Genomic DNA, 25,703 nt, shown 5'->3' with positions numbered 1-25,703 from the left:
CTCCCGGCAGGGCGCACGGCGGCTGCCAGCGCGCCCGTCCCGCCGCCGTGTCCGCCTGTTGCCGGTACTTTCTGAGGGCGGTCTGGTGGCTCTGCGCGTCCCCTGGCAAACACATCAGGTTGTTCCTCTGCTGTCCTTGTGAAGATCTTCACCTGATTAAAGTGAATAACGCATAGGAAGCTTAAAACGAGGGGCACTGGGGGTCTGTTGGAGGTACAGCAGGGAATGAGAAAGGGGGAAGAGGCAGAGTTGAACTTTGGAGGGGATCACAAGCACAAATGCCTTGCAGAGAAAAAGTCAGGCTAAAGAGTCCAAGCCGATGAAGTGTATGAGAAATTAGATATTATACACTGTTTCTGGGTCAACTGTGAACTTCATAGTGTAAGAAAATATGAGAAGTGTTTCCATAAGTACTCAGGCCAGAAATTAATATGTGACTTTGTGAGAGAAACAGTGCAGCAGACAATAGATGGCAAGTAGCTTTCTCTTTCTAAACCCCTTGCTTTATGTTTAATTTTTTATTGAGGAGAAGTAGAAATTAACTTCAAAAGGGTTTTAAAAAGGTCCAAATGGTACATGGAATAGCAGTGAGACTGCTTTCTCCTATAAATCAGGTAAATGCGGGAGCTTTTTTTTAATCATACATTTGGAGTAGAGTTGCAGAAAACAAGGTGGATGGAGTGCTGTGGGGTGGCCTACTGAACCTGTATTCGTTGCCTAAGGGCCACATCAGTGCTCCTTCAGTTGTTGTTACTTACAGATGTGTCTAACCTGTCTTTAAAAAAAATCTCTGATAATGGACTCCAACCTTGTTAGGCAAAATGTGTAACTATCTGTCAGAAAACTTTTCTTATCATCAAACCTCAATTTTTGAAGCTCCAAATAAAGCTTGGTGTTATTATTCCTGATTGTATCTGACACAAAGATCAGATTATTCTCTTTCTGTTGGCATTTGCCCTGTACATGTATGAACTCTGTATTCATCTCAAATTGCCATAGACTAACCAGTTACAGACCTCCAGTCAGCCCTCGTAAGTCCCTGTTGCTAGACCTCTTTATTCTTATTGCTCAGTTCTGAACACCCTGGTTTGCTCATAACTCTTAAAACATGATGCCCAGCACTGGACACGGGTCTGGCTCAGGCATGTCGGTGCCAAGCAGAGGGAAGGATTGCTTCATATATCTGCCAAGAAATGCTCTCACACATCTCAGTGTGAAGTTTGGGTTCTCTGCCTCCCACTGCAGGTGTATGGTATTATTGATCATGTTTCATCTTAATTCACTGGACTATTCAGAGTCCTTTCTATATGTGTACATTTTAGTTTTGACCTGCACACTCTTCTTTTAGATTTGTCAAGACCTTTTGAAAGCTCAGTTCAGCCCTCCAGTAGGTTTGCTGGCTGTTACAATTTGATGTCTTGTATAGATTGATAACCTTTTAAAAATCTAAGTAACAGATGAAAAATTGAAAGTAGTGAATTGTGTTGGACTTTGGTCAGATCCTATTCCAACTCTTTCACTTGGGTACTTGCAGTCTGACAATGAAACCATCTATAAGCATTCTTTGGATTGAGCTCCCCAAATGACTGTGAACCTCTCTAAGTTATGTCATTTAAACAGTATTTCTGTAGCTGTTTGTACAAATGTTTTGGGACAGTGTCAGGAGTCTTGCTGAAGCTGCAAAATATGATGTCTTCTCTTAGCCATAAGGCCTGTTACTTTGGTGTGAAAAAAGTTGTGATGTTTTGACATGATCTTCTTCATGCCCCTTGGGGAAGTGACTTGCTAGAAAGCAGTCAGCAAACTAGTGGTGAAGCTGGAAGTAAATCCCAGATTCCCTGAGTTCCTGTCTAATGTGTTTTCCTCCAAGAAGGATCATCTTTTATAAAGTGTACCTTTCCAGTTACAAATTCTTAACCATTTTATATCGTGTTTAATACAAACTTGGCTCTGATCTTTGAATTTTAATACTGAAGATTTTAAACCAGCATTCCAGAGACAGCCTTCTTTCCTATTCTGTTTGTTTTGAACTAAATAACGTGTTCCCTTTTGAACCAGAGAGAGTCCAAAACTAACTATAAATCTTGTTTTGCAGCTGGAATTATCTCTCTCCTGGATGAAGAAGAGCCACAGCTCAAGGTAATCACTTACATCTGAGAGGAAATAACAACAAATGCACTATGTTGAGGGCTTAAAATCAGAAACGAGTGGATCTCAATAATTAATTGAGCAGCAGGTCAGCCCCAAATCATAACTAGCCTGAAAGCTGAAAGGAGGGGCTTAAATAATGTGATAACAGATGGCAGACTTCCTTGTTCTGAATGTGGATCAAACTGGAGCTTCACATGCAGAGATCTCTATTCACCAAAGTTCCCAGCTCTCTGATGATAATGGGGCTTTGTTACTTAAAAGTGTTCCAGAGACTGCATTTTGACTATGTAAAATTTAAAGCTGAAGAACATCTTAAGTTTTTAGCATAATTTAAGTGATGTAAAACAAAATCACAGTTACAGTTTTCATTTGGAAAAAACATTTGCAATAGTAGTAGGAGAAGAAAACAGCAACAGAAACTTTATAGCCCACAGGGTATATGAATCTATAGGGCAACACCAGACACTTGAAGTGGTGGTGTGTTGATGATGCTTGCTAGTTACTTGAACAGGTGACATAACCTCTTTTAGGAGAGGGAAGTGCATCTTGTAGTATTGGTAATCCCCTAAATATTTTACTTGGAGACAGACATAGGTGGTGGTAGATCCAAGTGAGCCCTGCTTTTGCTCTGAACTGATTACAAATGGGCTGATTCTAGTCTGGATATTGTTTGTCTGCTAAAGCACTGTGTCCAGATAGATAGCGTTGGCTGGCACAGAGGTTGCCACAAAGATTTTGAAAACTTTGTATTTTAAGGAATGTCACCTATCAGTCATTTTAGCCAGTCAATCATCACAGAGGGGCCATGGGAAGGATCATCAGGGTTGTATTACCTGTTAAATGAACAGCCCTTTATTTGCAAAAGTCTTGCAAAGATTAGTGAATGCTTGCAGAGATCTTTAAAGTAGAATTTGCTGTTGAAATGCGTCAGTGTTATGATATCAGTTTTAGATGGTACTTCATTTTTACTGGGGAAAGGTAATAAATGTATTTTTTTATGTAATATAACTTTTTACTGTTTTTTGTAGGAGTTTGCTCTTCACAAGTTGAATACTGTTGTCAATGACTTCTGGGCAGAAATCTCTGAGTCAGTGGACAAAATGTAAGAGAAGACGCTTATTACTTCAGGGTGTGCACCTTAAAAAGAACATGAGATATGAAGTGGATGTAGTTCTGCTTGCTTGATTCTGGCTAGTACAGCATTATGTCCTGGAAAGCACTAATACAAGTGGATGTGGGGTTGGAGCTGTATTTCTAAAGATGCAAGTTTGATCAAGCTGTTATGTGGTCTTAAAGAGGACTGAGCACACAGAGCTGATGCTCCTCTCTCTCTTCTTTGCAGTGAAGTTCTCTATGAAGATGAGGGCTTTCGGAGTCGGCAGTTTGCTGCTCTCGTTGCTTCTAAAGTTTTTTACCACCTGGGAGCTTTTGAGGAATCGTTGAACTATGCCCTGGGAGCAGGTGACCTCTTCAATGTCAATGACAACTCGGAATATGTGGAGACGATCATTGGTAAATAACTGTTGCTGCAAAAGAAAGCTTTTTTGTTGTCAAAACTACTGTTACTTTGAGATTTTACTTGATTTATCTGCTTTTCTCCGTATTCCTCTTCCTCTCCTTGTATTCACTTAAACTGATGCTGCAGCTAATTTTACACAGTTTATTTGTGCTTTCTTTTTCCTGCTTTAGGATTTTCTAATGGAACTGACTTAGGTGTTCTGTCATTTTTTTCCTATTCTTAACCCTTATTCTATTGTGAGTTCCTAATAGAAAAATTGCTTTGGTGGTTTATTGTCATTTCTCTCATTTGTGTGCTAATGTTATTATCAATTTAAGCATAACTTTGACTAGTAAGTGTAGCTTATTTTCAGCTTATTATCAATTTAAGCATAACTTTGACTAGTAAGTGTAGCTGCACATCTGACTGAGGGGTACAATTTTTTTTATCCACCCCTAACAAGATAGCAAGTCAGATCCTGAATGCATGTATAATTTGAATGTCTTTTAAAAGTCTCATCCACTGGATGTACGGGATATGATGGACCAGGACTGGCTGTCAGTCTTCCCAGCTAGTACTTATAGTGGAGCTAGGAAGTCTCCTTCTGCTGTTTCCTCATTTATTTAAAATATCGTGCCACTTGAACAACGATCATGTCCTTGGTTTAATTTTAAAAATATCTACTTGTTTTCAGCGCTAAATCAAAGTTTGTTAGGAGAGAATATAAGTATCTTCCACTACCATCTATATATGGCTACACAAATAGTTCTTCTGCCTCACATCTGTGTGGTTTCCCATATGCTGTATTTGCTGGGAGAATGTATATATGCATGTACTGGTCTCTTCATGTTTAAAAAAAATGCAAACATCTAGAAACTTGACCTTTCCCCTCCTATATTTGTTCAATATCTTTTCAGCAAAATGCATCGACCACTATACCAAGCAGTGTGTGGAGAATGCGGAGCTGTCAGAAGGGGAGAAGAAACCTGTCGACGAAAGGCTAGAAGGGATAGTGAACAAAATGTTCCAGCGGTGCTTGGATGACCACAAGTACAAGCAGGCCATTGGCATTGCTCTAGAGACACGCAGGCTGGACATCTTTGAGAAAACCATCCTTGAATCGGTATGTGCAAGAGGCAGGAGGTGCATGTAGCTAGTCTTTCAGGTATGGATCCAGAAGTGAAGTGTGAGATCCATGTTGCTGTGGAACTTGTCCTATTTTGTATGAACAGAATAAAACATGAAACTTGGGGGTGTTTGGTTCAACATGTTCATGGAAGGCAGAACCATTTGGGGCTATCAAGTATAGACACCCCTACCTTTAAGACATCCCTGAGCTGCAAGTTGCTGGGACAATATTCCAGGAAGTTGGACTGTGTGCCCTCTTCTTTAAGGTATTCTGTCAGCTACTAGCAGAGATATGATATTGCCCTAGGCAGACCTTAGGTCTGGTGTAATGTAACAACAGCTCTTTTATTTTTTTGTGCCTGTCATCTACTGTAATTCACTGGGGGAAGGGATCCTTAGGGCTAGGTAAGTGTTTGAGTTTTTTTTTATGGCAGGCAAAACAAAAAAATCCAGTAACTGGGTGAGCTGCTCTAATTTTCAGTAAGTGTCTGTGTGCATCCTCAGTCTGCTCGGACTGCCAGGCAGTACAGTCTGGCTTTAACATCTCTCACTGAGGGTTTAAAGTAAGTCATGTCACCTAGTAATGGCAGTAAGAGAAACATGCCTGTAGTCGTGTGCAGCAGCTCAGCAGTTGTATGTAATGTTGTTATGCTGCAGTATCTCAATCATATGCCAGGCACATAGTTTAAATCCTTTAAATTTCATCACTTTTTTGGTTTACAGCTTTCCTGCATTTTTGGATGTCTTCTTTTTCTGTATATGGGAGTGGTAATCATAAGGCATCCATCTTGCTTTGTTCTGTTTGCTGTCCTATGTATTTGCTAACTTAATTGGCCATTATAAATCCCAAATTACCTTTCTGAAGTCTAGTAACCAAATCTGTTTCTCAGTCTCTAGCAAGAAATAGGTGTGTTGAGGATCTCTTCTTGGTGCATGGTTTGTTTTGCTGACATTTAATGTTAATGCAGTGAATTTCACTGCATCCAAGAATGATTATTCAAACAAGAAACGTGAAGAAGGTAAAATAGGGATTGAACTTTTAAATGAATCTTTTGCATGTTTTAACTACTGAATTAAGTATTGGTCCTGTACATTTTTGGTAGTATTTCTTTAAACTGTGATGTACCTGCATATAAGCTCTTCTGAGAATGGGAATGGAAACTATGAAGGCTTATATGTGCGTGTCTTTTGCTCTGCTTTTTAAAATGAAAGGAGGTAGCTTTATTTTAATTTCTAAATCCTGCTTGTCAGTCAAAACCTAGACTTGATATCCCTGAATTTTATTTCAGAACGATGTTCCTGGGATGCTAGCCTACAGCTTGAAGCTCTGTATGTCTTTGATGCAGAATAAACAGTTCCGTAATAAAGTCTTGAGAGTTCTAGTTAAAATCTACATGAATCTGGAGAAACCAGACTTCATCAACGTGTGCCAGGTAAACTTCTCAGAGTGATGTTTAAAGATTCAGTCAAAAGTTACTCTTCTTTAGAAGTGTTTGACTTGACATCAAGCTGATCTCTGTTTAACATTCAGTTAAATAAAATGTCTCTTTACCTGGCTGCATGCTTCAAATACATATCAAAGTGAGATTAATGTGAAAGAGATGCAAACGTTTGGTCAATTTATAGAGAAACATGTTCTAAGGCAGTTTGGGGATGTAGGCAGCTGACAATATTTCAAGCCTATGTAGGGAGTATCAGATGGTAGGTTCACAGCTTGGAGTTTTATTTATTCCTCCAGAGAACATTTACAGAGGTTTGGTTTTTAGTAAGTCATTGTCTGAAAGCGTTTAGACAATCAGTTATGAAGTTACTCAGATGTTCTCAGCCTTTGCCAGTATTGGTATGCTGTGCACATGTGACTCAAAGTGTTATGCTTGTTCCACTTTAGCTGAGACATCCCTACAAAATGACTGATGCTTCTTTAATGTCCTTTTGAAATTTTTGTGTTTAGTGGGACAACATTGTCAGTTTCCACAGATAAAACTGCAGAAATAGGAAGGCTTGAGTGATGTGTCTTGAATTTGTTTTTAAACTGACCTGTGAAAACTGTTCAAAGATTTCTCTTATCTCCTATGAGAGAGAGAGAGAATTTTTCTTTCTTTGAAGGGGTGTTCTGTGGAAACAGCTGGTGAGGGAATAGGGAAAATGGAATGTGGCCTTAGGTAGTGTTGCTTTTTCATTCTGAAGTACATAATGTCTTATGGTTTTTGTTTGTGGTTTTTTTTTTTCTTCCCTTCCTACCACTCAGTGCCTGATATTCCTGGATGACCCACAGGCTGTGAGTGACATCTTAGAAAAACTGGTGAAGGAAGATAACCTTCTCATGGCATACCAAATTTGCTTTGATCTGTATGAAAGTGCCAGCCAGCAGTTCTTGTCTTCTGTCATCCAGAATCTCCGCACGGTTGGCACTCCTATTGCTTCTGTGCCTGGATCTACCAACACCGGCACCGTCCCTGGATTGGAGAAAGACAGGTGGGGAGACTGGCTTGAGAAGAGGTGTAATCATTTGGTTACAGTCCTGCTCTGATGGAGCCTCCTGCTCTGTGTATGGCTGCCCATTACAAGCAAGCGAGTTATTGCCCTTCATTTAAGCAGGGTAGTAGACAAGACATGCTATTTGCTTGTGGTAAAATTTTATATTACCAGAATCTACTGCTGTTTGAAGGAATGCATTTTCCTTTGTGGTTGAGGTAAGCATGGTGTAGTTACTGTGGCTCAGCTAATGAGCAGTAATTCATTAAGCCATAGTGTGAATGGCTTGGGAACACTCTGATGTTGTGCATGGTCTTCGCAGCAACATGTAAAGCTAAGGAAGGGGAGAGTTAAGTGAAAAGCTCATTGTAGCTGTGCGCAAGTTTAGTTTCACATCATAGCTTGTGGTCTGCTACCTTGTGGGAAGAGTAAGCACAGAAGATACTGGAGTGTTACAGACTCTTTTGTACTTGCAGTTGAAAAGAGCTAGTTCAAATCTAGTCTGAGTTTTGTTAAAGTTGTGACATTTCAAACTTATTCAGTGGTCAGTGTCACTGGATCTTAGCTGCAGGAAGCTGCTGTTAAGAAAACCAAAGATGGCACTATCAGTTCCATCTTCTTTATTTTTTCTTTTGATGGCTTAGAGGTAATTGACATAGTTTTGGTTTAAACCTCAGTTTTTAGAGGATTGGCTGATCCATGCTGAGTCTGCTGCCCAGCTGGGGGACAGTGAAAAGTTTGTGCTCCATCTGCTCCTTTATCACAAGAGTATCATGTCTGTACACAACCTGATCCCTGCACTGTCTTTGATAGTGATGTGTGCCTATATCAAGGCTATGAGGAACTGGGTCTAAATGCTTTTGAATCAGCGATATGGGCATAGCAAGCATTCTCTTCTCTCCTTTCCCAGTGAAATAAAAGGAAGGGCACAGGATAATTAGTAAGTCAGCCTGTGAAGCATTAGGACAAGGTGCTAACAACAGCTTAAGATGTTTAATTTCCATTTCAACACTAGCATCCATCCTAATAGTGATGAACTCAGGGCTTCTGGGTGAGGTTGTAATTATCCTTGCTGCCTTGTTTGTTAACCTTGTTTTCTGACAGGAATGAACCGTCTCTGCCTGTTCATTCCCTACAAGCATGTCTATTTTTGTTGTCTGTAGACAGAATAAGGGGGTGGGTTTTTCTGAGCCTTTGTCTTCAAACTCCCTGAAAACTGAACTGGGGAGATGTTTGCTTCTCAGCAGTGACCTCCAGATAGTCAGCCCTTCTCCTGTCAAAGTCCTGTTTGCAGTCATCATCTCCAAAATCCCAGGCTACTATTTCAAGACATTGTTCAGCCATAATTACAGTGCTTGACTAGTTATGAGTGATGAATTGAATTGCATTTTTCATTTTTATTTTATTTCAGTGATGCTATGGAAGCAGAAGACAAACAAGGAAGCACTTGTGCAGGGAAGTCTGCAGAAATTGTGAGTGCCTTTTCCAAAAATGCCTTGCATAGTTTTTCTTAGGTGTTCGCTTTGCATCTCTGGGGATGCTAAATTGGTTTTACTAATGAAGAATGGAATTCCACTTCTGTCTTGCTTGGAGACAGGGTGACAGATGATATCTGAGGACCAAATACCTGATAGTCTGAAAGTCTAGTAGTTCAGATACTGAAGGCTGGGGAAGAGTGGGAAGTGGGTAGATTTTGGTGGAAATGACTGAGCCCCAAAAAAAGGGACAAAAGGATCTGGCTCATGTGTTTGCTTTTTGTTGATACTGAGATCATTAACTCATTCCAGAAGAAAGGGCCTGAAATTTGACTGCTGCTGAGAATCTTAGCTGATGAATTAGCTTGATGGGTTTTATTTTTTCCTTTTTCTGAAATCCAGCTGTAGTTCTGGCTGGATAGAACCGATGCTGTTCTGCAGGAGTGGCAGGAGGAGATGCTGACATAACGTTGTTTCTTTTGCATGAAGGAGGAAAGTGTTGCCTCTGACTAGCATGGTGGCTATGTTGCTGGGCCATCTGGTTAGAATTTTATGTTTAGTTTCTTCTCCCAAGTATTGGAGAAAGTGAGTTCACTTCTAACATGCACATACAATTGCATTTCAGCATGTAGAATAGCTAATGCAATTCTGACACTTCTAATGCTGAGGAAAGGAAATGCTGCTAGAGAGGAAAGTAAAACTCAATACAAGTTTTCTTTCTTTTTCCCCATGGTGCATGTTTGCAAGCTAGACTTGGGAATCTTTGAGAGATTATTGCAGATCATTTAAAAATTAAGGGTAAACAGAAGCGTTTTCTTGAAATTATATTCCACAAGGAAAACAAAAGGGCTTGAGTTAGTTGCCACATCAAGGAACCTGTAAACAGTGTGTTTGTGCAGGACAGGTGTCTTGAATCGTTTCTGCTGCATTGGCATTGCTGACTGTGCCAGGGAACAAGTACATAAAAATGATCTTTGTGGCCAGAAGTATTCTTGAGCTTAATTTTCCACAATTCAGAATGCTGACTACAAAGAAATAATTGAGGGGATTAGTTTAAGTGCTGAAATACCATACTTGGCTGGTCTGTGACCAGCTAACAATGTCAGTTACAAAGAGCTGCAGTGTACTTTTCACCCTGCTCAGAAGGGACTTCAGTTTGAACTTAATCTGTGGAGACTGTTCCATCATGAGGAAGAAGGAGGCTTTCTCAAACAGCTCTGGAAGATGAACGTATCAGAGATTCCTAGTTCTACTAGCCATTGTTCTAAATAGAGCCTGTAGCTCACAAGAGTGATGCTACAGCTCAGCAGGGTCATGCAAAGTGTTTTGGCTCTGTGGTCTTCTCCATCAAAACTTCCACAAAGATACAGGTTCACATTTATAAAAGTGGTTGCCTCTTGCAGGAGACTCCTTGTATCTGTAAGGCCAAACAGCAGCTTGCAGCATCACATATCACTCGTATCCTTTTGCTTTCAATGAAAGAATACATTTATTTTCTGAGTCTCTTTTCCCACCTGTACTGTTGTGCACAAAGGAACTTGGTTATCTGAGAGGTTTAGGCTTGTGCAGCAAGGGCAGAAACAATGTCCTTTTAGTCATAAAACCTGATAGATTTGGAATATAGTAATGGGAACATACCAGAGTTGGCTTCTCATGAACTGTATTTTAACAGAGCTGTAGTTGAGTTCTCCTGTTTTTTATTTCTTTTTGCTTGTATGTGAAGAACCCAGAGCCTAAGGACCAGATCTCAAAAATGATTAAAATTTTAAGTGGGGAAATGGCCATTGAGTTACATCTGCAGTTTTTAATACGAAACAACAATACAGACCTCATGATCCTCAAAAACACAAAGGTAAGAGGCTTTGCTAGGTATGGTTGTCTTGGATTCATCTGATGCATTCTGTTTGTTTTGACCATGTTGCTGTTATTTTACAGCATCATCTTATGTTTTAACAGACCTCCCTGGGTTCTCAGGATACAAATCTGTGGTTTAGTCATGATAAATTAACATCTAAAACTTGAACCTGTGAGGATGAAGAAGAGCTGATTGCGCTCAAAGAAGGCCATATAGTCAAATTGTTTCAAATTACAGTTAGTATGCCCTAATGACAGACTGCTATTAGTGTATTGATTTTTTTTTTTTGATTGGTTATAGAAACTAATCCTTTTCTCCCCAGTTTTTTTGGTGGGTTTGTTTTTCATCTGGTCAGTAAGATGGACGAACTCACCCTCTTAGGTCCATGACTGATACATTGCAAATGCTGCTGGTAGGGGAGGGAGTTAGCCAGGAGTGTAGGTTACAGTATGTTGGTACTTTGATTGAGGTATTATGTGAGACCACACCTTCAGCTTGGTTAAAGAAATCCTGATATGTGCTCAGAGACTAGTATTTCCACATTGAAGACAAAACCGATCAGATACTGTAATGTAGGCAGTGCTAGTGAATTGAGTAACTGGTTTTGTTTTGGAAGGTGTTACTCAAGGGTGGGCAAATGAAAACTTACAGGTAAATTAGACTCTCTTAAGCTAAATGATTATTAGAAACAGTAGGAGAAGTTTTTTATTTGTGAAATGAGATGCACGTCATCAGCAAAAATGGTAGGGGATGCTTCTCAGTGGGTTCATCTATTTCAGGAGGTACTTCAAATGTATTGGAAAATTTCTTCCATCTGCTGGTTAAGTGCTTGGGAGTGATCCTGCACAGTGTTCCAGGAATGGCTTGAAAATGTCAGCAGCACACACTGCAGTGCTCAGTTCTGGGAACCAGAAGCAGGGGTTCTCCAGTTAAGCTGCAATTGAAGTAATCACATCTCTGACAGAAGCTCATAGAAAGATTGGTTTGCGCTGGAAAGATGGGTTGAGGATATATTAGAATGTATTAACAATCTATTAACTGTGATTAAAAGGAAATTGCCAGTTAAATTGAGCGTAATTACGTTCCATTTTTCTAGCGTACTGGCAAGCATGTTAAGTGACCTAGGGCATATCTTTTGCTGACTGGTGATACTGATTGTTTTTATTCTTTCAGGATGCGGTGCGGAATTCTGTGTGTCATACAGCAACGGTTATAGCAAACTCCTTTATGCATTGTGGTACAACCAGTGACCAGTTCCTTAGGTAAATCTATGGCAAGGAAGCTCTGTTGTCGTCTAGAGGTGTTTGAACAACATTGTTGCCCTACCTAGCTTGATACGTCCAAAAGCCTGGCTGCAGAACTCTGATGGGTTTAGAGAAGAATACTCAAAGGGTTTGAAAACTAATGTGGAGGCAGAGGGAAGAAGCTGGAATTATTTTCTTTTCTCTGTCCTCACAAATTGGCTTTACTTGACTGCTAACCATATGAGCAGATTGGAGGGTGGAGATCTGGAATTTCTGTTCTCTTTGTTTACTAGTTGAAGGGTTTCTGAGATTATGTATCTGTTTTGGTAGAGACTGACCATGCTGAATGACTCTTGGAAGGGAAATGTCAGGGCTGACCTTGCCAGGGTGTTGAGGAAAGCTACAGAAACTGCTAAGAGTTTCTCCCAGAGAGTTGATGGGCTGCATATTGAGCAGTTGTTCTCCATCTTTCACTGAGATCACCAGTATCTAGAAGCTTGACAATGACCAAGTGTCAATGACACTGTACCCAGGTGGCCAGGAAGGCCAGTGGCATCCTGGCTTGCATCAGAAATCTCGTGGCCAGCAGAGACAGGGACAGGATCATACCCCTGTACTCGGCACTGGTGGGGCAGCACCTCCATTACTGTGTTCCGTTTTGGGCCCCTCACTACAAAAAGGACATTGAATTACTTGAGTGTGTCCAGAGAAGGGCAACGAAGCTGGTGCAGAGTCTGGAGCACAGGTCATATGAGGAGCGGCTGAGGGAACTGGGGGGGTTTAGTCTGGAGAAGAGGAGGCTGAGGAGAGACCCCATTGCCCTCTACAGCTACCTGAAAGGAGGTTGCAGAGAGCTGGAGATGAGTCTCTTTAACCAAGTAACAAGCGATAGGACAAGAGGGAATGGCCTCAAATTGCGCCAGGGAAGGTTTAGACTGGATATTAGGAAGCATTTCTTTACAGAACGGGTTGTTAGGTGTTGGAATGGGCTGCCCAGGTAGGTGGTGGAGTCCCCACCCCTGGAGGTGTTTAAGAGTAGGGTCAACATAGCGCTGAGGGATCTGGTGTAGTTGGGAACTGTCAGTGTTAGGTTAATGGTTGGACTAGTTGATCTTCAAGGTGCTTTCCAACCTAGTTGATTCTGTGACCAGCCAAAAGTCAGGGCTGATGAAGGGGAGAAAGGTATAAAGTGGAAATGTGGTTAACATTCTTGCCTTCTGGATATGCTTTCTGGTTTGAAAGCAGTCTTTAGTGAACGCCTGCTTGCAGGATGAGGAATGGACTGTATGAAGGACTTTCCATAACCTTTCTCTGTCTTCCAGAGACAATTTGGAGTGGCTAGCCAGGGCCACTAACTGGGCTAAGTTTACTGCTACTGCCAGCTTGGGTGTTATACACAAGGTAATGTTGCATTCCTTTGTTCAGTGTAAATGCTTGTCTTGTGAACACTGAAAACACTGAGATGGGCATTCTGAATGATGCCTGCCCTCCACTTTACCTAGCTTATCACAAGGCACAGCTGTAACATAGTTTGTGTCTTTGCAGTAAGGAAAAGCTGTGCTTTATCTAAAGTCCATCTTGTCTGATATCTGGTTTATGGCACATTTTTTTCTAAGCATCAAAAAGGTGGTAGGATAATATGGCTCAAGGAGAGAGTCTTCTTCCTAGCTCTTCTCTTCCTTTGTGAGTTGAACAGAGGAGTTTCTAGCTATTAAAATTGCAGGTGTATATTTCTTAAGTGGTTTTGGGACAGTACCAAAGTCCTTACTGTGGTAAGTTTCAGTAAGTTTGAATGATTACCTAAGTGGTGGTCATTTTCTTCAAATTCTTTCACAGAGAGTGTATATTTAAAGCTGTTTTGTAATAGAAAGAGGTGGTTGTAATTGTTTTGTGTGCCTCAACCCTTATTAAAGTGCTCTAGTGAATGAACTGGTGTAGCTCAATGCCAAATTTGTCCTGGTTTAAATCACTGACCAAGTGATTGATGAATACTCATGTACTGTAATTTATAAAACCTGAGTACAGAAGGATTCTTTGCTGATTGTACAGCAATGAAAAATCTGATTTTTATGGAGAATGTAATGGCTGTAACATGTTTTCTCCTGACACGTTTAAATATTATCGTGAAGTGCTTACATCCACTGCTTTTTCACCTTTCACTTGCCATTGTCTTCCCTTCCTGCTGGATACTGGACATACAGGGTCATGAGAAAGAAGCATTACAGCTAATGGCAACATACCTACCCAAGGACACCTCTCCAGGGTCAGCTTACCAAGAAGGCGGGGGTCTCTATGCCTTGGGTCTCATTCATGCTAACCACGGTGGGGACATCATTGACTACTTGCTGAACCAGCTGAAGAATGCCAGTAATGATGTACGTACTGGGTTCAGTAATGAACCTTTGTTTGCTGGGAAAATCCAGGAGAGTGCTAGCTGGTTTAGAAGTGGCGGATAGAGGTAACTAAGACTGTGGCAGTGATGTGATACTTAGACCTCCTGTGGGCCTTAAATATAAAGTTTGGTTTTAACAACCTATTGCTCAAGGTTTAGGTAAGATTTTTAGGAAAGTCTTACATACTTGACAGCTTCATCTTTCTTACTACTTGTGTATTTACTTTGTTTTGCTAGTGGACTTGCAATATTCAGGCACTGTTACTGCTTACAGCTTAACTGTCAAAGGAATAAGCCACAAAATGCTCCTGCTGCCCTGTAGGTTTAATGCATCTTCTACAAAGAAGTGTTTTACTTCACCGCTTACTGTTTGTAGATGTCTATTAAATGTTTCTTTTTAAGTTACGCATAGAGTAGTATTTTCCCAGCGTGTTCTCCTTGGGGAATTTCAGAGGAGTACTTTAAAAAAATCTGTGAACGGATCCCATTCATCTTAATGCAAATGTGCTGCCTTTCCTGTGTCCATTATTAGATCAAAAGAGGATGTGGAGTGTTTAAGTGGGTAGTGATTTACCTTTCTATTCAAAAGCTATTACTAGACAGCAGTTTTTACCCATGGCACAAATTTATGGTTTTACATAAATCACTTGGTGGGGAAATAGACCTTAAAGATACTACAAAGTCTCTTGTGCTATGTGTAAAGCTTCTGATACTCATTGTTTATGGCTTTTTGAACTGCTGTTTCTGTTCAGTTTTCTGCCCCTTCATCAGAGTTCGTGCCTGAGACAGTTAAAGTGGTATTTCTGACAGGTCCAGAGATCATTTTGGGTCGTTTGGGGCTAAACATTTGCAGCTTTACATTGATGGAAAGATGACTACTTCAGCTGAAGTCAGTGTTCCCTGTTTTATGATGACTGAACTTGCGTATGCTTTCCTAGATTGTCCGACATGGTGGCAGCCTGGGTTTGGGTCTGGCTGCCATGGGGACAGCACGTCAAGATGTGTATGATTTGCTGAAAACAAATCTATACCAGGATGATGCCGTGACAGGTAATGTTCTGCTTTCAAAGCAAATGACCATCTGAGGCCTTATCAGGCATCTGGGGTTGGGTTTTTTTTGTGGTTGTTTTTTTTCCAGGTTTCCTGTTAGCAGCATAGATTGCTTCTAGATTGCCTTAACTGTGTTTTATTTACTGACATTTTCCTGATGAGCATGGTTCTTTAGTTATGTGGCAGTAACATTCAGAGGTCCTGTCAGGTCTGTGGCACTATGCCAAATATAAGACATGCTAGGTCTTTAAACAGTCCCTTATTTTGCTCTGTTCTTTCCTTTGTCTTATTATTTAATGTGGTTGATCTCCAGAGCCATGTGCCCTTTTTGGCTCAGAGATAGGCTTGGAGAAGCTCGTGGGGGCTATTGCTGTGTTTGCAGGGCTTCACAGGAAAATTATCTCATCAGCTCTTGGCCCAAGGAAGAGAAAATTGAACTTGGTAGGGAAGAGCACTGAGTTGTGGCTGGTAGGTTGTCATTACAAGCACATTTGGCCTTGAATACTGGAGTTACTGGGTGTGGTGATCTGTTGGCCTACATCTATATCTATTCTCTAGATATTTACTGCTTTTGGGAACAGAGTTCACTTAATATTTTTTGCTTTTTTGTGCTGTGCAGGTGAGGCAGCTGGCCTGGCACTGGGATTGGTTATGTTAGGATCTAAAAATGCTCAGGCTATCGAGGACATGGTTGGCTATGCACAAGAGACCCAGCATGAAAAGATTTTGCGAGGTCTTGCAGTTGGAATTGCTCTGGTCATGTATGGGAGGATGGAGGAGGCAGATGCTCTCATTGAGAGTCTCTGCAGAGATAAGGTAAGTTTCCTGTGACTAAATCCTTGTCCCTTTTGTTAACACAGGTGACCTTCCTGTCCTTTCGTGAAATCTCTAGCCATGGTGGCTTGGCTGTTTTGAACCAGGGAAGTTCTTACATAGGTCTGAAGTGAGGCAGTTTCATAGGTTGCTTCACTCTGATCAAAAATACAAGAACAACAGTGCTTAGTTGTGTATTTCTTTAACTTCACACTCAGTCTTCATAGCTGTGAGTAGCAACAAGGAGCAGAACAGGGTGTAATGGTTAAAAACAGATGAGACTTGATGGTTCATTCTCAAGGATCTAGTAGTGGTCAATAGCAGATACTGAATAAGAAGCAGGATGACACATTTGCTAGATACTCTCTTTCGCAGCCTGTGGCACAGCAACTTTCTGTCCCTCTGAAATTGGTAATGACAACCCTGCTTTGGTGATTGTCCTGTTTCTCATCCCTGATAAACAATTAAGCAGTGAGGCTACCTGTTTGCAAATTCCAGGCCCAAGAGCAAAACAGATTTAAAGTCAGAATTACTGAGTCCCTGTTTGGATGGATGTTAAATACTGATGCTTTCTCTTCCAGGATCCAATTCTCCGTCGTTCTGGCATGTACACTGTTGCTATGGCATATTGTGGCTCAGGGAACAACAAGGCTATCAGACGTCTACTGCATGTGGCTGTAAGTACTGTGGGCACAGTGCAATAAATATGTGAAGAGTAAACGCATCACTTTGACAGGCTTTGTATCTATAATGTTAATGTTCTTATCCAAATCAGAGACTATGAAGTGATGAAAGCTCTCCTTAATACTATGAGTAGAAATAACAGAGTCTTCTGACATGAGGATAAGTAGACTTTCAGCAAGAGAATATTCAACCTAGTATCACAAAAAAGGAACCTATTAAAAAAGAGAACATGATCTTAAATTAGTTGGTAACAGGCTTGCAGTAAATAGTCTGTGTAATGATGGGCTGGGTAAAAAACAACTTAAGCTGTAAGAGATGAGCTCTGCTCTTAGGCTTGGTGTCACAGTGTATGAACAAGGGTGAGGCTGTTTCAGCTAAGGCTGAACATGATAACTTTCTCTATAATTCTGTCTTCTTGATTAACTTGTGTGTCTTACACCTGGCCTGAAATGTTACAGAGTCCTCAAGTGTTTTACTTTTATTCTGAATGTCCTGTTTCCCCTTTTGTAGGTGAGTGATGTGAATGATGACGTGAGGCGGGCAGCTGTTGAGTCACTTGGTTTCATTCTGTTCAGGTACAATGTCTTCCTTGGTCACTTCTACAGCCTTCAATTTAATGTCTGTTATGTTTTCAGGAAATGCATGTGCTATTGCTTTCACAAAGTGACTCAATTGCTAACTGAAATGAGGTTGCAAAGTCAAAAAGTTGAGAGAGAATAAAACCTGGTTCAGAATTAGAAGCCTCCCTTAATGTTCAGCAGATACTTAATGAGCCTTTCTGTAGGTTTCTGGACTTACAGTTTAATTGTCTGAATAGAGTTAGATGAAGTTGATAAATAGAATGAAAAATTGATATTTGCAGGATTGAGAGATAATTAAAAATTAAATATATAGTGCTTGTGCCAGGCCTCTTAAAGGCAGCAGTACTCAGACAAATATGTCTGCCTAATTGCTATCTAAAGCGTTCCTGCAGGTTGTGACTTTGTTAAAAATAACCTGAAGAAGGTGTTGAAATAGTCTTTGTTGTTTTTTAAGTATCCCCTGTTAAACCCTGACAGGTTACTGGGCTTATGTTGTGGTAATGTAAACCCATCACAAAATAGTCACGATGTTCACTTTGGTTCTCTGTAGTGAAACCTGTTGCTGAACTGGTATTTTTCAGTGCTCTATAGTTCCCTAGGTGTCGGGGATTTTTGTTACTAGATTGGGGAAATAGAAGACTCCTCAAGGACTACACCTCATCTGTTAGTACAGTAATTTGCGTAATCCAAGCACTGAGCTGCAGCCTTTGAGTGTGCCTCAGAGGAGGAGGTAGTGCATACTTGGGTCCAGGGTTGTAATTAAAAATCTTTGTTTGCATGTTCTTTGGGTTAGTGGCAGTCTGTAAATTCATCCTAAACAGCAGGATAAGAGGTGCTTAAAGCTGGTATTAAAAATGGGCTTGTTGATATGGCCAGTCAATTTGTCATTAACCAAGTTGTTCCTTACGCAGGAATTACTCTGCTCCATTCCATTTTATCTGAAGCATATTCTGGTTGCAATTAAACGTAGTTTACAAACAGAACGAATTCTCTCTGTGGGCAGCAGGTGTCTCCCAAGAGCTTCGGCTCAGCCCCAGAGCTTCTTTCTGTTGCTTTCCTATGAGCTGTAGAGCCATCTGTGTCTCTCTTGAAGCCAAAGGATCTGTTTAGCTGGCTTCTGCATCTGTGTACAGAAGGAAAATTCCGTGCAGGCCTTCCATAGTTTCAGGCATCTTTTTTCCAAACAGGTTGTGACAAAGCACTTCTGATCTCTGATTTCAGTGTAATTTTTCTTTTAAACAAATGAAAAATATAATGGGACATTGATAGCTCCTACCAAAATGAGAAGCTTTCAAGACTCTGAGCTAAACCATTTACTGTGTGCTGGCATCTTGTTGGAGCAAGGTAGTTTTGGGCCTGTTCTCTCTACATCCAGTAATTAGGAAATTAGTGACACCATCTTTGACTCTTTCACCTGTTCTGCGGTGCTTCAGTTCTTATCTTGCCTCTTCCCTTTCTGGAGGGGCACAGTCCAAAACCTGCTTGCACAATAGGGAGGAACATTTCCTTGTAAATTCCAGTGTCTGCATTACTTGGTAGCAAAGGACTAAAACTTTTTAGCTGATTACCATTGGCTTCTGGAGGGAAAAGGCTTGTGCTAGGCTGTTGTAGTTGCTAACACTTTTCACTTAGTAACTTTCACAAAATACATGATCAGATGTTTTGCTTTAAGACACAGTTCTGGAAGGAGCCCTTGGTTTGTATAGCCCAGTCCCCTGCATTCACATGCAGCAATGGTAGGGATTTTCTGCTTAGAGGGCCCCACAGATAACTCCCAGCTCTCCCTAATTATAAACCAAAAGGCATGTTTCAGTTCCTGGAAAGAAATACTGTCCATTGGTGTTGGGCTCTAGAAGCTGGTTTTACATTTACTTTTCCTGTTTGCTGAAACTGCTAGTTAGCGCTAATTATGTGCTTGGGCCCATTCAACACTCTGGGGGTGCAGAAGAGACATAAAGAGCAAGTAGGCTCTGAATTTGACGTATTTCAGGACTAAATGATATCTCTTTCTTAGGACTATTATTTGGTGAAGTCAAACTGGATTTACTTGTCTTAAAGGCCACCAGTACAGCACTGAATACTGGCAAGAGTCAGTGATCTGTCAGCTGCTGCATATACAGAGCTTTTGAATGAAATGTTTTGCAATGTGAGGTGAGCAGGTCTGTAACAGTGTGCTGAGCCCTAGAAATTAATCTTGTCTTAGGTGGAGAAACATGACTAAAGTTCCTATGTGAAGAGGTCTCATTGAATTATTTGTATGCGGTTCCAAAAAGGGAACTGTGAAGTCAGGATTGAAATAAGAGAATAAATTTGTTTAATACAGTCTACATTCATCTTGGGTAATTCATGCCATTACTGTAGGGTTGAACATGCTGGAGGTGTAAATTCATCTGCTGGGTTGTACACTGCAACAGCAGGAGTATGCACAGACTTGTGCTTCTGTCTGTTCCTCCTATAAGAATAATGAAATCCGTATAAAGGTGGAGATTGCACAGAGGGTGGTATTTTCCTTAAAAGCACCCTTGGTGAACATGACAGAGCTCCTGATAGAGCTTGAGCCCACAAACTTACTTTGTGTCAAAAATACCTAGTTTGTTTTCTCCTTTTGTTACAGCTATCTGTGAATAAATGTTCTTCTTGGATTTGAACTATAAGTGTCATAAATGCCACAAAGCCAGCTATTTTTAGGTAGTACGTTTGCACAGCAGAACATTCTGTAAGGCTTTTCTGTCCTTGTTTACCTCTGCAAGTCTTCCTTGCTAGCACATACATGCAATCCTGTGTACAATCAGAAGCACAGCTTGGCTTTTATGGCTAGAGTTAACAAAAGCAGCACAGTAACAGAGTAAAATGTGATAGAACATAATGTAATAAAACATGACATTTAATTTTTAAAGCAACAGGATTTTGCTTTAACTTGAAGATTAATTTTTAAGTACCTTTTTTTTTTAGATTTTTTTGCACTTTTTAATTACTGGAAAAGTCTACAAAACAATGTGTGAAGCTACTTTATTCAAAATTCATGAATCAAGGTTTAGATAGGATGATCTAGTCTAGGTTATTAAGTTTTGCCTAAGGATTGCAAGATTAAATTGTCTAGTGTGTTATGAAAGATACCAAAGTACCCAGTTACACCATTCAGTACTTCCCTTAAGGAATTATGCTAAGAGAATATTCCTTTAACATATCAAGTGAAAACAGTCTGTAGTTATGGCTCTCTTTAAATTAGTATCAGTTGGGATTTTTTGTAACTGTAATGCCTTCCATCTTCTCAGATAACTTAAAAAATGTTAAAATGCACTTTCATGAGTTTTCTCCTGAATTCTTTCTCCTACATTCTTTTCCAAAATTGTCTTTGTTGCTTGGAGCAAATGTGAAAAGTTGGTGAAATTCTTGGTTCTGCAGCAGGATCACTAGCTGTATTTGCTCAGCAACTCCTGTGGTATTTTGAGGGTAAGCCATGTAAGGATCGCTTGATGGGCTCTGTGCATTGTTCAAAACATCAGTTATGGTGCAAGAGTTTTGAAAAGATTAGGGGAGCAGGGCTTAATGTTGCTGTAGCAGTTACACACTTGGATGCATGCTTGCTTGGCTGTGTGTCTTCAGGCAAGTTGCTCTAGAGAGCAAAGCAGTAGCAATCCATACTGCCTGAACTGCAGAATACATTGTGGGGACCTGTTCATATAGCGTAAAACTAACTTTCTTATTCTCTTCTTGGACTCCCTAAAGCTTTCCAGGGGGACATGTATGTAGAATTGAAGCTTGTGGACCAGCAGCGTTGCTGGTGTTGATACTGGCTGGCTGTTTAGAAGCTGTCTGTGGGTCTGCAGACTGGGGATTGAAAGCACAGGTTATTGGCTATAGGACTTGGCATGGCTTTTTTCCCTCTTGGTACAGCATCTTAGAAAAATTAGGCACTAGTTCTGTATTTTGCAACGGATCATTTTCATGCCACTATATTAAATTATCAGAAAGTGCTGTGGTACAAGAGTTGTTCCAAGACTACCTCCTTCTTTCTTCCTCTTCACAGCTAGCAAGAGTGTCAAAATAGTAGGGCATAGAAGCCCGAGACTTTTTACATCTTCTCTCTTTTTAAAAATGACCACCTCTTACAGGAGACACTTCTAGGTAAAATGTTATTGTAAAATGGTACAGAGACATGAATTAAGCTTGAGGTGTTTGGACATTGCAGTGTGGATGCAGGGCTGTACAAAAAGCTGCATTGTGAAATAGCAAGAAAAGAAGTGATGTATTGACTTGGCTATTGTAATGTGTCTTTGTTCTCCCAGTCCTGATACTTTTGCAAGTGATCACAGATCGCAAACTTACCTTATTGCTGATGTTTATATACTAGTCCTTCTTTCTACTAAAGTGGTTTATAAAATATTCATCATTGCTGTTGGGAAAACAGCATTTAAGATGCTTGTGATTTCTGGTCAGCCCTTTTTTTTTTTTTTTTTTTTTTTTTTTTTTTTTTTGAGATGGAAAACACGATAATTTTAAAGTGTTTTACTTCTTAAAAAAGGAAAGAGTTATTTTAGTCTTAACTTTTACCACCTTAGATCATGAATTGATCTTTGTTTATGTCGCAGAGTGAGATGTGATTGGTTTATATAGTCATCTTTATTTTTATATTGTTACACTGTAGCATTGCTCTAACATATATCTAAACACTTCATATATGAAATGAGCAGGTAGATGTTTTACAGATACAACAAATCTTGTTTGGGAGAAGGCTTCAATATGGGCTACAGCAGTGCCTGAAATCATGAACTGAAAAGGTTTAATGCTCTCATAGCAACCAGTTAAGTCCAGGGAAATAAGAGCCATGGGGAAGTAGGAATTAAGTTGTAAGATGATACTTCTGCTTTGGTGCAATGTTATTGGGAAAAGGCTAAGGGCAGTAGAGGGAACAATGCAGCCTCTGGAGAGTCCCAAAAGGAAGATGTAGTCTTGGCCGATAAGTATCGGCTACCCAAACATGGAGAGCTCTGCATGGCTTACGTTCAGTTCTTCATTTTAGGATGTTGCAAGTGAAATAGTAATGTTTCCTGCTTTTGTATTCTTTGTGTTTACATAGCCTTTGATATTTTAACACTATATATTTGTTTTAAAGCAAACACAGATCAGATACTTGGATTTTGTTCCAGGAAGACTTGGACAGTTTGTTTTCTTTAACTCCTACAGCTTACCTTTATCCAGTAGGCAGATGGCAGATCTTCTGGGTAATTGAGTTTAAGGCTAACAGTCACTCTAATGTGATCTGTACCAGTGACTTTTTCAGTGTATTAATTGAGAAGAGGAGGAATTTAGTGAAACATACCTGCTTGTTAATTCTTGCGTAGGAAAGATTAAAAGGGTTTTGTTTACCCTCAACTCATTTTATCTTTGTTTTATTCTGTCTTCCTGGGGGAGGAGAATGAAGGTCCCTTTCAGTAAAAGGTTGATATTAACAGAAATCTTCTTATAATCAGAAGAACTCTTTCTGGATTTGAAGATTCCTTTATCTGCAAGTCTGAAACTGGAAACAGGGCTTTGTGTCTTCACTGACCAAATTATAGTGCATTGGAGAAGTCCCTTGGCATGTCTGGCAAAATTGACTTCTAATGAAAATTGTAGCTGTACAGTCAGATTGCACAAATACATTAATTGTTTTAAACAGTATACTGTGACATCTTGCATTAATTCTTTCACTGCTATTTTGTCTTTGTTTTAGACTATTTATATGCATGAAATTTTGCTTACTTTGGAAAATAGGGCTCAGAGCCTTATGTCACTTGAGAGCTTTTGAAAATCTCAGCAAGTGTCTTCCTACTTACACAGATAAGTAAATTGATAGGTTTAAATCTGAGTTTCTTTAGCCTAGCTTGTACCCTGCTGAAAACTCAAAAGTATTCCTTCAGAAAGTCACTTGCTCCTTAGGGCCTAAAAACACTGCCTTACAGTGCCTACAATGAGCCTGTAAGCTTATATATAAAGATTTTCAGATCATTGAATCACAGTGTGCATTAGAAGAGGGAGAGAAACCAGTCTACTATATGTGTGTGTCCCCCAGTTCCAGAAAATTATTTTCAGTTTCTCAGACTAGATATACTAAGGCTTTTTAACTGAGTAACTAAACATTTTAAGCAGTGCAATTTATAACTAAATTATTTGGCTGACCAAATCCTTGAAGTTGCTTTAAAACTACTGTTCAGCAACTGAAGTTTCAAATTAAGTCATCAAAAATGCTGATATTCTTTGAGCCGTTAAATGAAGTTGATGATTTTTTTTTTTTTATGGCAAAAACTTCCTGTTGGATTTTATTAGGGAATATTGTTGTCCGTCTTGCAGAATAAAAGGTTCATTTGTTGTGCAGAGTTTAATAAATTTTAAAATGAGTTGCTATCACTTGTCTAGAGCATTTGGAAAGAGGATCCTCCAGAAATCAAGAAAAGCTCCTAATTTTTAAGGGCATGATGTTGTTTTCCAGAGGTTGGAAAGGAAGCTTATATATTGCTAAATGAATAAGGTTTGACATGAATTATTAAAAACAAGAGTAAAATGAACACTTCAGCAAGCCATCTTTCTTATTTTTGTGAATAGCTTCCCATTTAAAAACAAAAAAAGCGCTTCCTCTCCTGTTCTGCAGGGCAAAAGCCTTCCTTTGCAACTGGAGAAAACAGTGTGTCTCATGGGAATGGACACTGACAGTAAACACCATGGTTGCAAATGCCAAAGCAAAAATACAAAGTTACTTCTCTCCTGACTGTCATGGTTACCTGGAGACCCAAAAGGGAAGTGAAACAAAGGAGTGATTCTTAGCAGTTGTATGTAAGCATCTTTATCAATACGATGCAAGAAATCTAATGTTTCATGGTAATATTAAGTCAGTCCTGAGAACTGGGCAGAACTTTGGGACTCCTGGTTTCAGCCTGCAAAGCAAAGAGCCAGAAGAACTCTGGTGAGCTCCTGCCTCTTTGGGCTCCAGTGTCTCAGGTTGTTCAGTATGACTTTACCAGGTTTACTGTGCTTGCATTACTTTACCTTTTAAGGCTGATGTTACATATGACAGCCTAGAAAAAGATTTAGGCGAGTAACACTTTTTTGCTTTCTTATATAGGTTTGCAGTGCTGTGGATTTTTCCACAATAATGGTGTAGAAAAATGACATTTTCTATGAAGGACCATAAAAAAATCAGTGTGCCTCTTGTATGCTTTATAGCATCAGTCTCTCAGTGCCTTGACTTCTGCTTAGCACTGCATTTTTTTATCTGTATTTTGATGCATTTGAAAATTGTACTAGTATGGCCAGGTGTGATGTGGTTAGAAAGAGTTTTACCCTTGGAGAATACAAAATAAGTGATGAATAAATCTTTGTGGCTGCCTAAAAGCCTTCTGATAGAATCTGAACTAAAGGCTTGCAACTGATAGAACCCCAGATGTTTTGGGACTGGCTTCACAAAATGTTTTTTATATCGCCACGTTGAAATTAGCTGAATTCCTTGCTTCTCTATTTCTTAGAGTGGGTTAAAGTTTGGGATTTTTGTTGGTTGGTTTTGCTTGCTTTTGCCTAGGTGTTTTGCTGGTTGTGTTTGTGTTTTTTTTAAGGCATTCCCTTTATTTGCATTTCAAGGCACACATTGTTAGGCTTCCATCGCCATTATTTTCCTCTTTGCAAGACTGCTGAGGTGGAAATATTTATAGGTAGTCCTTATGTCCATATTTGTGCTGTAATTCTTCATTAGATAGGCAGCCAGAACATTGACTAAGTGTCTCCTAATGTATTTTAAATAATTAAACAACAAAAAAACCCCTCATACTTTCCATTGTTCTTCTAAAATGTGTTTCTTCCCATAGTGCTTGTATATTGCAAATCAGCTTTGACTTTTGTGTGTCTTGCTTCTCTAGTAGTTTAAAAAGAAATTAAATATGTCAGATTAAAGCTTCTGTGAGAGTGAGGGAAGTTGAACTAGGTGAACGCGTAAGTTATTATTTTATGTAGTATGTAGAGGCCATCAAGCTGGCCAGGTGGCTGGTTTGGCATGGGCCAGATTCTGAAAGAACTGAGACCATTTCACTCCAGAGAAAGGAATGTCTGTCTTTTTTTTTTTTGGTGGTTGTTTTTGGTTTTTTGTGGGTGTTTTTGTTTTGGGTTTTTTTTTGTGTGTGTTAAATGGCAAGTTCATGACCCCATTCTCCTGTAGAAAGGTCTTGTGTTGTGCTACCAAATAACTGCAAAACTTATCAGTTACTATTTGGGCTGCTATCTTTATGAAGGAAGCTGGAAGCAATAAAAGTACTCTCATTTCACAGCCTGCATGTAAAAAATTTTATGTATTTGTGTTACTTAAAGATGGTGCTCATGGGTGTAGTCCT

At 39.8% G+C, this 25,703-nt stretch overlaps 1 protein-coding gene across 1 annotated transcript in view; it reads left to right on the top strand.

Moving 5' to 3' along the window:
* Nucleotides 1–569: 569 nt before the first annotated feature.
* PSMD1 (proteasome 26S subunit, non-ATPase 1) overlaps nt 570–25,703 on the top strand; it is a 74,746-nt gene continuing 49,612 nt past the window's right edge. Inside the window, exons 1-16 of the mRNA XM_026854978.1 lie at nt 570–614; nt 2,059–2,139; nt 3,180–3,253; nt 3,494–3,663; nt 4,567–4,772; nt 6,067–6,210; nt 7,026–7,252; nt 8,664–8,724; nt 10,451–10,579; nt 11,756–11,844; nt 13,149–13,227; nt 14,028–14,201; nt 15,157–15,268; nt 15,888–16,084; nt 16,663–16,758; nt 17,276–17,340. Of these exons, the coding sequence (XP_026710779.1) occupies nt 570–614; nt 2,059–2,139; nt 3,180–3,253; nt 3,494–3,663; nt 4,567–4,772; nt 6,067–6,210; nt 7,026–7,252; nt 8,664–8,724; nt 10,451–10,579; nt 11,756–11,844; nt 13,149–13,227; nt 14,028–14,201; nt 15,157–15,268; nt 15,888–16,084; nt 16,663–16,758; nt 17,276–17,340 (1,949 nt within the window). The remainder of the gene's footprint in view (nt 615–2,058; nt 2,140–3,179; nt 3,254–3,493; nt 3,664–4,566; nt 4,773–6,066; nt 6,211–7,025; nt 7,253–8,663; nt 8,725–10,450; nt 10,580–11,755; nt 11,845–13,148; nt 13,228–14,027; nt 14,202–15,156; nt 15,269–15,887; nt 16,085–16,662; nt 16,759–17,275; nt 17,341–25,703) is intronic.

This window comes from Athene cunicularia (genome assembly GCF_003259725.1).
Source record: "Athene cunicularia isolate RWA chromosome 9 unlocalized genomic scaffold, athCun1 chr9_part1, whole genome shotgun sequence".
NCBI classification, from domain to species: domain Eukaryota; kingdom Metazoa; phylum Chordata; class Aves; order Strigiformes; family Strigidae; genus Athene; species Athene cunicularia.
The sequence above is the reverse complement of the archived record's forward strand: the minus strand, read 5'-3'. Positions and strand labels throughout refer to the sequence as shown.